This window comes from Malania oleifera, chromosome 5, assembly GCF_029873635.1.
Source record: "Malania oleifera isolate guangnan ecotype guangnan chromosome 5, ASM2987363v1, whole genome shotgun sequence".
Classification (NCBI taxonomy): Eukaryota; Viridiplantae; Streptophyta; class Magnoliopsida; order Santalales; family Ximeniaceae; genus Malania; species Malania oleifera.
This window is the reverse complement of record NC_080421.1, coordinates 6,276,088-6,292,241: the sequence shown is the minus strand read 5'-3', so window position 1 is coordinate 6,292,241 and position 16,154 is coordinate 6,276,088. Positions and strand designations below refer to the sequence as shown.

Below are 16,154 nucleotides of genomic sequence, written 5' to 3'. Positions count from 1 at the left end.
CTGAAACAATTTTGGCGCGAGGCCATATATTTATGTTATCGGCATGAGGCCGTATCTATGTTTTTGGCGCGAGGCCATATATTTATGTTATCGGCACGAGGCCGTATTTATGTTATTGGCGCGAGGCCATATATTTATGTTATCGGCACGAGACCGTATTTATATTATTGGCGCGAGGCCATATTTACTATGATTTTGGCACGAGGCCATATGTATGATTTCGGCGCGAGGCCGTATCTATGTTTTCAGCACGAGGCCGTAATGATGTTACGTGTGATCATGTATTATATGTTTTCACAACCAGGATGTTAGTTTAGTTCAGACCAGGAGCTCGGTACCGTAGCTATGGGTTAATTTTGGCACGAGGCCTTATTAGTGCTACCGTCCCACGAGGGGATGGGAGATGGATAGTCGATGTGGCTTTCAGTAGAGTGTAGACGTCCACCTGGCAGTCCGGACCAGGGTGTGGCGGGCTCATCGTACTTACAGACATATTTGATTCGGCAGTGGTCGGCCAGCCATTGTCGGGTCCCGCCTTCGGGCTGCACAACCTGTCATGGGGGGTAATACATGACACCAGCTAGCTAGTCATCCTAGGTTTGTTTTCAGTACTACAGTTATAACAGATGATTTTATGCATAATATGATTTATTAACAGATGTGAAAATATATGTTTACCCAGTACGATATGATGATGTTTATAGAATTATGAAATGTACTATATACGTATAAATGCATTAAATATTCATGTTGCCACACAGCTGTATTTAGTTTATTTTCTCTTACTGAGAAGTGTCTCACCCCCGAACATTAATGATTTTTAGGAAATCCAGTGAGACCGGCGGGCTAGAGCCGCCATTGAGTGATTGGAGCTTCCCTACTAGAAGGGTAAGCATTGAACTAGGATCGGGAGTTTTTGTTATTTAATCCTAGTGTTATTTTGACTTTTGGAGGTTGTATATCATAACAGTATTTCGATGTTATAGAAAGCTCTGGTATTATGTTTTATGATCGGATGTTTGAGATTTTATGTTTACTGCTGCTAGGTTTTCCGCTGTGTTTGACAGGTGTCCCCGCTACCCACGGGTTCGGGTTGACCATTTTATTTATTATGTGATATTTTATGTTAAGAAATTGAGGGATGTTACACAAAATATGTTATTGTTAGTGTGTGGCAGATGAGTTTACATAATTGTAAAAAACTGATTTAAAAGTATTACAAATAACAGAGTCTGAGAAAACATGTATAAAAATAATACACAATAAAACTCATACCTACATTGCTTAACATAAACTGTTTTTTCTGAATATTCTATTCATTATACTTCTAATATTTATAGGTATGTCTACGATTTTTGTAAATCTGGATATATATATATATATATAATAACTGAGAAAACTTCCCTGGATGGATAACTGAAAGTAGAATAAAGAACCTTCTGTTGGTCAGTGCAGTGCTGAACTTCCAATATCTTCTCAGTCTGCTGCACCTAGTTCTCTACTACTATCGGATCGGGTCCTCCCATAAACGTTGGAGGGTGCATGTGGGTGAACCTCTCTGTGGTACAACCCATAGCAATAGGAGAGTGTTCACATCTCCTAACACTTCGCTTGATCTCCCACATAACCTGCCTCGTCAAACCCTGAGGCACAGAAGGAGACTCGTCACTTGCAGTCCCCTTGGAACCATTATCCAAGTTGTTATCCGTGGGCTCTATTCTAAAAGTATGATAGGAATCAGTTAGAATTCCTATATCATACATAGTTAACACAATCATTGAAAGCCAATCATGTTAACTACAACTTTCACGGGTTCAGGTCTGTCCTACTACACTAACACGAAACCATCAAGGTTTGCCGTGATTTTACTAAAATTGTCATTCCAGGAAAAACATAAAACACTGCCAATGAGTCCCTGCCTAGCTACAAGACAACTCTCGACCTACTCTACCCATTTCCTACATCCTATACTCTAGTATGTACATATATTCACGCCTAACCAAGTCTACAAGACCTGACAACCTTGTTAGCTCTAATATCAAGCTGTCACACCTCGAACCCGTAAATGGGCCCCAGGTGTGAATTTAGTAAGCTAACTTGTCTCTATATCAATTAAAACATATATGATACTACACTGAATGAGGGTCCGACCCCGTGGGGTACACATACACCCTGTACACATTCACATATATATCCATACACATCACGTACGCAGCAAAAATATTCTTTCTATTACATTCAACTTACCATACCAGAGTCTATACATGACTAAAATCTATGCTCCAAAATACAGTACATACCCCGGGTGTCTACAAAACCCAACCATGACAACCCGGTTACAAAACCAGTACTTACTCAACTACTATACGTAGCTAACCGGAATCCATGCTCCCGAATGCTAGGACGCTAGTGGCGGCTACTCGAAGGTCTTGAAAAATATTTGTATAATCGGGGTGAGACACCACTTAGTAAGGAAGAAAACATGTTATATTAGTGTGTGGCATACAAGTATTATTTCGACATAAAACATAACACAATACAGTTCCAATATTTTTCACAATCCAGTTCTAGTACATACAATACCAAACATACGGTCAGTGTCGTCACACTCAAGCACCCGATATCCTGCAATAACCGAAGCCCCACAGTGATATCATTGCTAATACAATGTCCACTCACACCCATCGGTGACCAGCCGGAACAAACAGGCGATATTTCACACCCTCGGATATAGAGCCGGATACTCTCGCCCACGGTATTTAGCCGAGGCATGGCGTTTGCCCACGGTAATTAGCCGAGACGTGGCAAATTTCACCAAACTTGGAAAATTTTGGAACTCATATTCCTATACCCATCAGCTTATGGTAATTAGCCATCATAACTGTTTTACAAAACCTGAAACATTTTACATACAACAGTTCATTCCATACTTTTTTGAGTATACAACAATCATATCGTTTTCAATACAACAGTTCATTCCATACTTATTTGAGTATACAACAATCATATCGTTTTCAATTCGAGAATACAGTTAAATACAAATACAGGTACGGTCATCTCATTACTACAATTTTATACAACATACGATTTTCCAATAAAAATAGAGATGATACCCGAAACCCCCCAATTTTCCCCAAAATTGTAACCCGAAAATCTTACATTTTCACCCGATAGATTTTTCCAAATAAGTAGCCAAAATATACATACAATCGTAAACTACATGTTTATAGATTCCGATTTCAAAAATAACTGATATAAACAGAATCCCCTTACCTTAACTTGAAAACCAAAACATGAACTCTACAGCTCCAAAACAGCTAACCGAGGTACCCAAACCTAAACAATGAAAAACAATATTTCCTTACAATACTATTCTTTAGAGATCTATCGAAACGAAAACGAACTCTGACCCTTACCTCGATTTTTGGTCAAAACTCGAAAATCCTTGAAACGAATTTCCGATCTGCTATAAACGTAGAGATTCTCCTTGTGATCCACGTAGCAACATTGGATCGTTGATTCCGGCAACTGATGACCTGAAATCCTAGAGAGAGAGAGAGAGAAAGAGAGAGAGAGAGGGAGTATTCGAGTTCTAGAGAGAGAGAGAGAGGTTTTTGGTTTCTTCCTCATTAAGCAAAGTTAAAAGATATTTATAAGCAAGTTGACTCGGCTAGACTCATCGACGAGATGGCATCCTCGTCGACAAGCCGCAAAAGGAAGCTCGTCGATGCCAAGGTGGCCTCATCGACGAGCCTGAGATTTCATAATTTCCCAAAATCTCTCGGTATCTCCTCGTCGACAAGCTACTGAATCTTGTCACCGAGCTAAATAAGAGGCCTCATCGATGAGAAAGGAAGCCACGTCAATGAGCCTAGCTAATTTTTACCTTTTAAATTTTCCTTCTATTTTCTTATTTATTTAATACACTTATCTCGGGTCGGGTTCTTACACAATTCTTGTTTCTTTCTGTCTAAGATTTGTATTGGAATTTCCTCATAAGCTAGAGCATCACTGAGTTCCAATTCTGCATAACTGATGACGTGGGAGAGATTTGGGACGTATTTCCTTAACATAGAAACATGGAATATGTCATGTATTCTAAACAAAATTGGTGGTAAAGCTAATCGATAGGCAACTAAACCACCTTTTCAAGTATCTCAAATGGGCCAATAAACCTAGGGCTTAACTTACCCTTTATCTCAAACCTTATGAATCCCTTTAATGGTGCTATTTTAAAAAACACATGGTCCCCCACTTTAAATTTCAATTCCCGGCAGCGAGTATCTGCATAGCTTTTCTGCCGACTCTGAGTTACACTGATTCTATCCTGAATAAACCTGGATCGTCTTCTCTATCTGACCATATTTTTGAGGATGAAAAGTGGTGCTGAATGCTAACTAAGACCCCAAAGCCTCCTGTAAGCTCTTCCAAAATCGTGATGTAAAGCGTGGGTCATGGTCCGAGACTATAGATACTGGCACTCTATGGGGTCGAACAATCTCTTGAATGTAGATCTCTGTCAATTGGTTCATAGGGTAGCTAACTTTAATAGGTAGAAAATGGGTTGTTTTCGTCAGCCAATCCACAACTACCTAGATGACATTCTGACCATGCGGCGTCGGCGGTAGCCTAGTAACAAAATCCATGGATATGTGGACCCACTTCCACTCAGGGATGTAAAGTGGTTGCAACTGCCTTGCTGGCCTTTGGTGCTCAGCATTAACCTACTGGCACGTCAAGCACTATTGCACCAATTCAGCAATCTCCCTCTTCATGCCACTCCACCAGGATTACTCTCACAGATCTCTATATATTTTAGTGCTGCCGGGATGTAGAGTGTACAGGGACCTGTGAGCCTCCTCAAGTATCGTCTTTCTGATATCCACATCTGTAGGCACACACAATCTAGAACGAAACACAAAGTTCCACCATCAGAAATACTGAACTCCTCTCCCTGTCTGTCCTGCACCTTAACTATCAGCTTTACTAATTTTGTGTTTTCTCCCTAAGCGGCTTTAATCTTTTCCTATAGTGTAGGCCGCACAACCAGGTCGGCAATAAATGCATGGTGACTATCCTCTACTAACTTCACGCTGAACCTTTCCAAGTCCATCTGAATTGGATGCTAAATTACTGCTGCTAACTGCGTTGTACCCTTTGATTTATGGCTCAGTGCATCAGCTACCACATTTGCTTTACCTGGGTGGTAGCTGATAGTGCAATCATAATCCTTGATGAGATCTAACCATCACCTTTGTCGCATATTCAACTCTTTTTGTATAAAGAAGTACTTTAAACTTTTATGATTAGAGAATATCTCGCATCTCTCACCGTACAAGTAATGCCTCCAAATTTTTAATGCGTGTACCACTGTAGCCAATTCCAAATCGTGTGTAGGGTAGTTCTTTTCATATTCTTTCAACTATCGAGAGGCATAAGCTACAACTCTATCATGCTGCACCAACACACAGTCAAGCCCTTTCAAAGACACATCACTGTAAATTACATAGCTATCACCTCGAGATGAAATCGTCAGTGCTGGTATAGTGACGAACCGCTGCTTTAATTCCTAGAAGCTCTGCTCGCATTCATCATCCCATACAAATCTGACATTCTTCTTGGTCAGTCACGTAAAAGGCCCTGATAGTCCTAAGAATCCCTCTACAAACTGACGGTAATATCCCGCCAGCCCCAAGAAACTCCTAATCTCCTAAACATTCCTCGGCCTTTCCCAATTTACCACTGCCTCTATCTTACTGGGATCCACTGAAATTCCATCCCCCGATATAACATGCCCAGAAACGCAAATTTATCTAACCAGAATGAACATTTGTTAAACTTGGCGTACAATTCCTTTTCTCTGAGCATCTGAAGTACCAACCATAAGTGTGGCTCATGCTCCTCAAAACTCCTCGAGTAGACCAGTATATCATCAATGAAAATCACAACAAACTGGTTTAAATACTAATGAAACACTTGATTCATTAAATCCATAAATACTGCTGGCACATTAGGTAACCCGAATGGCATCACCAAAAACTCATAGTGCCTGTATATGGTTTGAAATGCTATCGTTGATATATCCTCTGCCTTTACTTTCACCTGGTGATAACCTAATCTAAGATTGATCTTGGAATAGACTTGCGTACTCTGAAGCTGATCAAATAATTCATCTATACAGGGTAGAGGATATCTGTTCTTAATGGTTACCTTATTTATCTCCCTGTAATCTATGCACATCCTCACAGACCCGTCTTTCTTCTTTACGAATAGCACTAGTGCTCCCTAGGGTAATACGCTAGGTCTGATAAATCATTTATTCAATAAATCATGCAACTGATCCTTTAATTCTCCCAATTCAGTTGGAGCCATACGGTAAGGAGCCCTAGAGATCGGTGCTGTCCCTGGAGGTAAATCTATAGCAAAATCTACCTCACGATCGGGAGGCAACCCAGGTAGCTCTTCTGGAAAAATATCTGGAAATTCCCTTACCACTGGTGTACTGTCAAGTTTCGATTCATTTTCTGACACCTCCTTTACAAAAGCCATAAACCCCTGACATCCATCTAGGAGCAGTTTTTTCACCTACATGGCTAACACTAACTGAAGTGGGGAACACACCTGTGATCCCAAAAATTTAAATTCTTGCTTGCCTAGTGGTCTAAATATCACCTCTTTCAAATAAAAATCAATACTAGCATAGTTAGTTGCCAACCATTCCATACCCAGTATCACATCAAACCCATGCATATCTAGCATAATCAGGTCAGCTAGTAACACTCTCCCCTGAATTTCTATTGGATAACCCCTGAGCAATCTACGACACTTCATCACTGACCCTAACGGTGTAGCTAGTGATAATTCTGCATCTAATAACTGAGTCTCGTTTCCAGACAATTTAACATATGCTGCATACACAAAAGAATGGGTGGCACCTGAATCAAATAAAATAGTAACTTGATATGGTAAAACAGTAAAGGTACCTGTCATTATATCTGCGACAGTCTCAGCGTCTCCCGGCATCAAGGCATAAACCCTCGCTGGGGCTACATTGATAACCTCCTCGGTAGGGTCTGGGAGCTGGGACCTGAATCAGCGGTCCTGGGCATGCTCGTGCCATGTGGTCGGGTCTCCCACAATGATAACAGACGTCTCTCCCCACTCGGCACTCTCCCAGATATCTCCTCCCACACATCTATCACACAAGGTAGGTTTGCACACCCTAGTTCCCACATGGTGCCGTCACCTGCCTCTAACCTCCACTGTAACGGTCTCCTCTCCATGGGCCTCGACTGGAACCCGCCTGAAAACCTTGAGGCATGGGCCTCTTTCTTTGACTTTGAGCTGCAATGCTTCTTTGTATGCCACTCTCAATAACCGCAACTCTATCCATAGCCTCTGCGAATGTCTAAGCCCAAAAACTGATAACCTGCTCAAATAGATTCTGCCTCAGACCTTCGTAAAACTTCCTCATTTTTCCTCCTCGTATGGTGCCAAATGTGGGGCAAATCGAGACAACTCAATAAATCGAGTTGCGTACTGTGATACTGTCATCTGCTGAGCCAAGTGCATGAATTTTGCTGCCTTTGCACTCTGAATGATAGTAGGAAAATATCGCTCAAAGAACAGTTCCTTGAATCGACTTCACGTCATTAACACAGGTTCCGGTCTCTACTCCCCAATCAACCTTGCTGATCTCCATTAGCATTTTGCCTCTCCTGTCAATTTGAATGTCGTAAATTCTACCTTTTGTTCATCTGTACATGGAAGCACTGCCAACATTTCCTTAATGTCATATACCCAATTTTCAGCCACAATCGGATCAACTCCTCTTGCAAAAGATGGGGGCTTCATCCGCATAAGCTGCTCGATCGTGCAGCTACGCTCCCCCAAGCTCCTGGTCATTTTAGCCATCACCTGCTGAGTGACGTTGCACAATACCGCCTCAATATCTCCACCTCCTATACTGGAAGGTCCTGTTCTATCACCCCCAGCATTCGTACCATTGCTCCTTGGGTCCATCCTGAAAAGGCAAAGAATACAATTTAAGGACCCTATCTTTAGTACATATCTGATTTATTTTATTCAACTAAAATCTCATATTCACTATTAACTACCCTCCCTGATCTTACTTCAAAATTCAATCCTGTAACCTAAATATACGACCCAATAATAGTTTACTATGGCTTTACTGAAATCGTCACCCCAGGAAAGACACAGAAACCACCACGGAAATCCTGTACCCAGACCACATAACAAAACCTCAAATCCTTTCCTATACTCTGCTATTGTTTCCGCTGCACTCTAAAGTCTACAAAACTTAACAACCTAGACTCTGATACCAAACTGTTACGACCTGATTTTTCATGCCATTTTTTATATTAATTGTAAAAATTCACTGCTCTGATACCTTCTAATAAAAACCAAATCATAGTCATGGACCAAATAAGGACTGTGGAATCTGGAACTTAATAAGCTACCTATGCAGCGGAAAGCGGAATACATACAATCATGTCAATATATATACAATACCAGAGTGTCAAAATTTTTCCCAAAATATGCATACATAACCATTCCCAAAATACTCTCATCTGGACCTAGGGACTACTTAAAAATGACTTCCCAAAAACACTCACCCTACAGATAGTGCAGTATTGTAGTCCCCTCTATCTGCGAGCTTGATCTGCTCACTTAGTTGGATCACCTGAAAAATGTTAAATCATTGGGATGAGACAACGCTCAGTAAGACGAAATATGCTATTGTTAGTGTGTGGTAGATGGGTTTATATAATTGTAAAATCTGATTTAAAAGTACTACAAATAACTGAGTCTGAGAAAACATGTATAAAAATAATACACAGTATAACTCATACCTACATTACTTAACATAAACTGTTTTTTCTGAATATTCTATTCATTATACTTCTAATATTTAAAGGTATATCTACAGTTTTTGTAAATCTAGATATATATATATATATATATATATATATATATATATATATATATATAACTGAGAAAACTTCCCTGGATGGATAACTGAAAGTCATGATTTAACCCCTCATGACAGGGTTGTGTGGCTCGTAAGCGGGACCTATCATTGGTTGGCCGACCAGGATAAGTCAACTGAACTCCGAAAGTCAGATCGGCCTCCTCAACCCTAATTGATGGGGAGCCTGTCCACAACATAGGCATGATCGACTACTGAAAATCCACATACTAGATGGGATATTTGAATGCTTTTAATTTCCAAATTAACATTTCACAATAATATGGTTAGGGCTTTAGTATAATTATGCCAGATAATATAAAACCCATAATTTTATTTATATACACATTTTTCATTTAAGATGAAGAACAAGTGAATTTTTTGTCTGTAAAATAGTGACATGGTTATAGTATAAGCAGGAAGACTTCTTGGAAATTGAGAAATGGAGATAACAATGAGAAATGGAGAGAACAATGATGAAGGAGAGATGCGTCCATGGGGGAATCAATGGTTCGGCCTTCCAACTCATTATCATCCTCATCCAGAAATTTGGAGTGTACATCTGTTGAAACATATCATGCCCTACAAGTTCTGGCAAACATTATCACCAGGACCCACTTGAAACTAGAGAAGGGTGGACAGGAGAATGCCTTTTGTTGGCTTTACCACTTTACTAGTTGATCATATGGTGTAGGGGTATGCATATTACTTTCTTACTTCCACTGTGTAAGTTATGCAATGTGGTCCTTAAATGCTGAGATTATAATTTTTTTTTGCAAGCTAAACAACTGTGGAGCTAAGTTGAAAAGAACTACTTGTCAGACATTTGAATTTCTGAAATTATAATTCAGCAAATAAATTTAAGGTATGTGCATCAGAACACTGAACAGCAATCTACATGAAAAGCTGTGTTCAACAGAGGTTTGTTTCACTACAAACGGATGACGAAACAATAGAGGCTGCGAGCTTATATTTGAAATAATGACCATTCTGTGGACCATTGTCCAATATGGGTTATGGCACTACAGATCCTCTAAATTTAGAGCAATTGAATAATTACTGAGTAATATTCATTAATCAAATGCTACCTAAATCGAGTAGGTAATTGCTTTTGGTTCCTATATTGTCAGAGCATCTTCATATTTTGATCCAAATAATTTCAGCAAGGTAGAGGGGAAAAAACAATCAATAAGTTTGATTAAGATGAATGGATTTTTCTCCCATTGTACTTTACAAAAAAGTAAAGAAAATAAATAAAAGAAGTTTACAAAGGGCTTCACATGATTCAACCCAATTCCCTTTAAATCAAAATTGGAGAGATTGGTTTTTGATTCAGAGGTGTCAGAGAGTTATATTACCCTAAGCTAGTCATTTTCACAATTTCTTCCCTTGATCTTTGCTCATTAGCAATTCAAACTATGAGTGAGATCAATGAAGTCTTCTACTTTGCATGGGATTGTGAGACCTCCCATGGGATGGTCAAACCCAAACTCTTCTTCAGCATGACTCAGCAACTTCTGGAACGAAGGATGCTTCAAATAAGAAATTGGAACCACAAACTGCTTCTTGCAGACTTCTCCAACATAAGCAGCAAAGTGTCCTTTAGGCACATTGGCTGCACAGGGTGTCAGACGGACTTGCTGCAGAATCTGCTTAGCATGAGTTATATTTCTGAGAAAATGGACGCCCATGATGCTGTATGAACTGTATTTCTCTTCCTGCAAAGTAAAGACGAGAAGTATCCCTCAAAATGCAAATTAAGAAGAGCTCTGATGTTGGACAGATGCAATTTGAATAGGTATATATAATAGCGCAGATACCATGTAGCCACAACGCTCAAGATGGAGTTGAGTGCAACTGGGGGATTAGTAGAAAGACAAAACCACACCAGATCACATGGTTTTGCCTCCTAAAATGAAAAATATTGATTTCATTCTTTTGAAATGGATGTGCATCAGTCGTTATTAATCGTGACAGCCTACCGAATTAACAAATATTAGCTAACTTGTAAGACTATTTGTTTTTGAGAACTAGGAAATTGGGGAACAATAGGTTATCAGCTCATGTGATTACCTCTCTTGAGACGGCACATAAGGAAACGATGAGCGCTAAAAAGAGATCGGGCCTGCTTTTGAACAACTGGCCGATTGAATTGAAGCAAAAACCAACCTAGCACATGATATTGTTCTGCATTAAAGCAGTAGTCTAGAGTAAACTAACATGACCAGAATTACCCGTGTCGTGGAAAAAAGAGTTCTACATTTGACACTTCTCTTCGTAGACAACATCCTGATGATTATGCTAGTTTGCTATTGTAACTATCATTTTCAAGCTAAATTATGTACAAATTTGGCCATGGAACTCTAATGATTACAATGGATGTCAAATGGTTACACCATTCAAACTTGAAAGAAGAAACGATTGAAAATATTTTCTTCATTATTTTGTTCATATGTACAATCCAATATATAATACGATTACCTATTCTAAACAAGGAAACAATTTCCTACTGAATAATATCAAATCCCCCATAATTACCCACTTTCCTAATTTGTATATTATTTACAAAGATACTCAGGATTGAGATTTTAACACTCCCCCTCAAGTTAGATCATAAATATTAATCATCTCCAACTTGCTAATAAGATCATCAAAGCTTTGTCGTCCCAACCCTTTAGTGAGAATATCTGCAATTTGTTCCTTGGTTAGTACATAAGTCATACATATAATTCCTTCTTCAATTTTTTCTTTGATGAAGTGTCTATCTACCTCCACATGTTTGGTCCTGTCATGTTGAATTGGATTAAAAGAGATGCTGATAGCTGCCTTATTGTCACTGTAGAGTTTGATAGGAAAGGTCACCGGTACCCGTAATTCCTCCAATAGTTTTCGTAACCATAATCCTTCACATATCCCTTGAGCAACTGCCTTGAATTCAGCTTCAGCACTACTACGAGCCACCACATTCTGTTTTTTGCTTCTCCAAGTTACAAGATTTCCCTAGACAAATGTACAATATCCTATGGTGGACCTTCTATCTTCCACTGATCCTGCCCAATTTGCATCTGTAAAGATCTCTACTTCCTTACTTTCATATTTCTTAAAGAAGAGTCCTCTTCCCGAGGATCCCTTGAGATATCTAAGGATCTTGTATACAGAATCTAAGTAGACTTCTTTTGGTGAATGCATGTGTTGACTTACTACACTGACTGCAAATGCAATATCTGGTCTAGTATATGATATGTAGATTAGCTTGCCAACCAATCTCTGATACCTCTCCTTTTCTACTGGTTTTCCACAATCTTCAACCCTCTTTATTGTTTCTATCGGGGTTTCGCTGGGTTTGCATCCAGCATGCCAATTTCAACTAGGAGGTCAGTAACATACTTTCGCCGAGAGACACTAATTCCCTTTTTCGTTCTTGCCACTTCCATGCCCAAAAAATACCGCATCTGTCATAAGTCTTTAACTTCAAATTCAGTAGCCAGAACCTTCTTCAATCTCTCCATTTCTACAGTATCATCGCCAGTAAGGATTATATCATTAAGATACACTATTAGAATTGTTCTCTTACCTCCTTCAGACTGTTGGAAGAATAGTGTATGGTCTGATTGCCCTTGTCGATACCCTTGATTCTTTAGTACCTTTGCGAATCTGTCGAACCACACTCTAGGAGATTGTTTGAGGCCATATAATGATTTCTTTAGTTTACACACTCTGTTTTCTTCACTTGTTTTGCTGAGTCCTGGTGGTATAGTCATGTAAACTTCCTCTTCTAATTCTCCATTTAAGAAAGCATTTTTAATATCAAGTTGTTGTAGTGGCCAATTTAAATTGGTTGCCAGGGACAAGAGAACCCGAACTGTATTTAAATTTGCCACTGGTGCAAATGTCTCAGTATAATCAATGTCGTAAGTCTGTGTAAAGCCTTTTGCAACAAGTCTGGCTTTATATCTTTCAACTGTTCCATCAGATTATATTTCACTGTGAAGACCCATTTACAACCCACTGGCTTCTTCCCTTTCGATAGATCTGTCAACTTCCAAGTTCCATTTTTTTCTAGGGCTCGCATTTCTTCCATGACTACCTCCCTCAATTTTGGTATTTCTAGAGCTTCCTGAATATTTATTGGCATTTTCATCCTGTCAAGGTTAGAGACAAACGCACGATATCCTCTAGACAAACTTTTATAAGACATGTATTTCGACCAAGGGTATTGAGCACATGACTTGGTTTGTTTTTTGATTGCAATAGGTAAATTGATATCATCAAGTGCAGGATTATCAGAGGAAGACTCAATTACCAGATCAGGATAAGGCAAGGGCTCATGGTTATTCAGAGCCATCACCGGTTCCAGCGCTCTTGGTGCCTCAGGTATGAGATTCTCCCTCTCCTTTGTTTTCGGCTTTCTTGAGTAAACCAGTATGTCTGCGTTGTGTTTGCTTTCCTGCATCTCCCCCTGAGGGTAAGTGTTCAGTTGTGTTTGGAAAGTCGGGAAGTAATGCAATGGAAGGCTCGATAGATGGAGTAACTTGAGTAACCGGGGAGAATGACGCAGATTCAGTAGTAAAAAGATCAAAGAACCGATCTTCACACCATTTCTCCCCCTGAAGAGAGGGCTTTGGAAAATAAGGAGTGGTTTCAAAGAAAGTGACATCAAGACTAATGAACAGTCGTTTTGAGACCGGATCATAGCATTTGTAACCTTTTTGCGTAGGTGAATAACCAAGGAAGACACATTTAATGGCACGGGGATCCAATTTATCGCGATGGTGTGCATGGACATGAACAAAAGTAGTACAACCAAAAATTTTCAATGGGAGACTAGAAGGGAGTCGAGAGGTAGGAAAGAATTCTTAAAAATTTTGAAGAGGGGTGACAAATGAAAGTGCTCGACTTGGCATTCGATTAATGAGATGTGTGGCTGTTAAGATGGCATCGTCCCAAAAATAATGTTTCATATGGGTAGTAAACATTAACGCTCGGGCTACTTCAAGTATATGTCTATTTTTTCATTCAGCAACCTCATTTTGTTGAGGGGTATCCACACAAGAACTTAGATGAACAATCCCATTATCTTGAAGATAAGTTCCCAGGATGGTATTAAAATATTTCGTACCATTATCAGTACGTAGAATCTAAATATGAGTCTGGAACTGTGTATGAATCCCAGGATGGTATTAAAATATTTCGTACCATTATTAGTACGTAGAATCTAAATATGAGTCTGGAACTGTGTATGAATCATTGTATGAAAATTGATGAAAATGGAGCGGACTTCAGTTTTGTCTTTTAGTAAGTAGACCCAACAAAGATGAGTATGGTCATTGATAAAAGTCACAAACCATTTTGTATTGGTGCAATTTAAGGAACATGAGCGACCCCATACATCACTGTGAAACATAGCAAATGAGTGAGATGGTTTGTATATGGACGATGGAAAAGAAGTACGACGATGTTTAGCAAGCTCACATACTTCACATGGAAACTTAGAAGCCATTTTATTTGAACAAAGAGAAGGAAACAAACGTTTTAAATATTGAAAATTGGGATGACCCATCCATGAATGCCATAACAAAAGTTCACTATTTATAGAAGTAGATGCAGAATCACAAATTGCAGTATTACATAGTTCACTCGAACTTGTCACCTCAAAGTAGTAGAGTCCCTCATACACTTTAGTAGTGCCAATCGTCTTCCCCGATGATAGGTCCTGAAAAACACAATGAGAGGAAACAAATTTAGGAACAATTCGAGTCTTTTGTTAACTAATTGATAGATAACATATTGCAAGATAACTTGGGGACATGTAAGACCGATTATAAAGTTAAGGAATCAGATATGCGAATACTTCCTTTTCCAGCAACTGGTGAGAGAGAGCCATCTGCAATTTTTACCCTCAAATTCCCGGCATATGGTGAGTAGGATGAAAAATATTGATAAGACCCAGTCATATGATCGGATGCACCCAAATCAATTATCCATGGAGATTTGTAACAAGATGTGGTATTTAACGCTGACAGATAATTACCTCGGTGAGCCAGGGAACCAGAAGAAGACTGACCCGATGTTTGCATTGATGAAATCATCTTATATAGATGATCCAACTGTTCAGGACTGAATGCACTGCTAGACGGGGTATTGTTGTTCTCTCCTTGTGATCTTTCAATTGATCCATCAGTGCTGGTCTGGTACCCACGATTTTTTTGGTATTGTCACGGTTTCCAATCTGCTGGTTTTTCATGAATCTCCCAGCAGGTATTTTTTGAATGACCTGTTTTTTCGGCAATGTTCGCACCATAATTTTTCTCTTTGCAGTCGTTGACTAGGTCTCCTTGGGCCTTTTGATACAAGAGTCGATACATCTGGCCCAGCGTGTCCAGCGAGCCCACCTAATTTTTGGGCGGATACAGGTACGGGGAGGTCCAGCCCAGCGGGTTCATTTTGAGGTCGCAACATCACACGCCTCCTGTTCTCTTCCCTCCTAACCTCTGCGAAGACTTCTTGGGTTGAAGGGAGAGGTCGCTGGCCAAGGACCCGTCCCCTCACGTCGTCAAGCTCTTAATTCAGGCCGGCAAGAAACTCGAAGACCCTCTCGTTTTTGAGCCTCCTTCGGTATGGCGTGCTGTTGCCGGAGCACTCCCACTCCTCGTCGATGCTCAGATCGAGCTCCTGCCAGGGATGAGTCATCTCCATGAAATACTCGGTAACACCTCTCTCACCTTACCTCATCTGCCACAATCGGGTCTTGATGTCGAAGATTTGCGAGTAGCTTTCGACATCGGAGTATGTCTCACATACGGCTTCCCAAACTTCCTTCGCCGTTGGCAAGAACAAGTAGATTTTTCCGATTGATGGTTGCATTGAGTTGATGAGCCAAGCTGTGACCATGGAGTTTTCATATCTCCATCTTTGCAAGGCTACAGCGTCGGAAGGGTCTGGTTTCCTCCGCTCACCGGTAAGGTAACCAAACTTCCCTTTTCCCTCAATCACCAGTTTCATGGACTGAACCCATTCACGGAAATTTTTTCCGTTTAGTTTTTCCAATGAGAGTGGAAAGACTGTGTTATCCAGCCCATTCGAACCCCCACCAGACATAGCCTCTAAGTCACCGGTGATGTTTGCAGAGGAGGTAGAGCCTCTGCTGTTAGTCATCGTTTAGCTA

The 16,154-nt window shown here is 40.0% G+C and overlaps 1 protein-coding gene across 1 annotated transcript; it reads right to left on the bottom strand.

The window, feature by feature from the left end:
- Positions 1–10,392: 10,392 nt before the first annotated feature.
- On the bottom strand, positions 10,393–10,680 carry LOC131155184 (auxin-responsive protein SAUR20-like). Its single transcript, XM_058108135.1, has one exon. The coding sequence runs from the start codon at positions 10,678–10,680 to the stop codon at positions 10,393–10,395; it is 288 nt and encodes a 95-aa protein (XP_057964118.1).
- Positions 10,681–16,154: the final 5,474 nt, after the last annotated feature.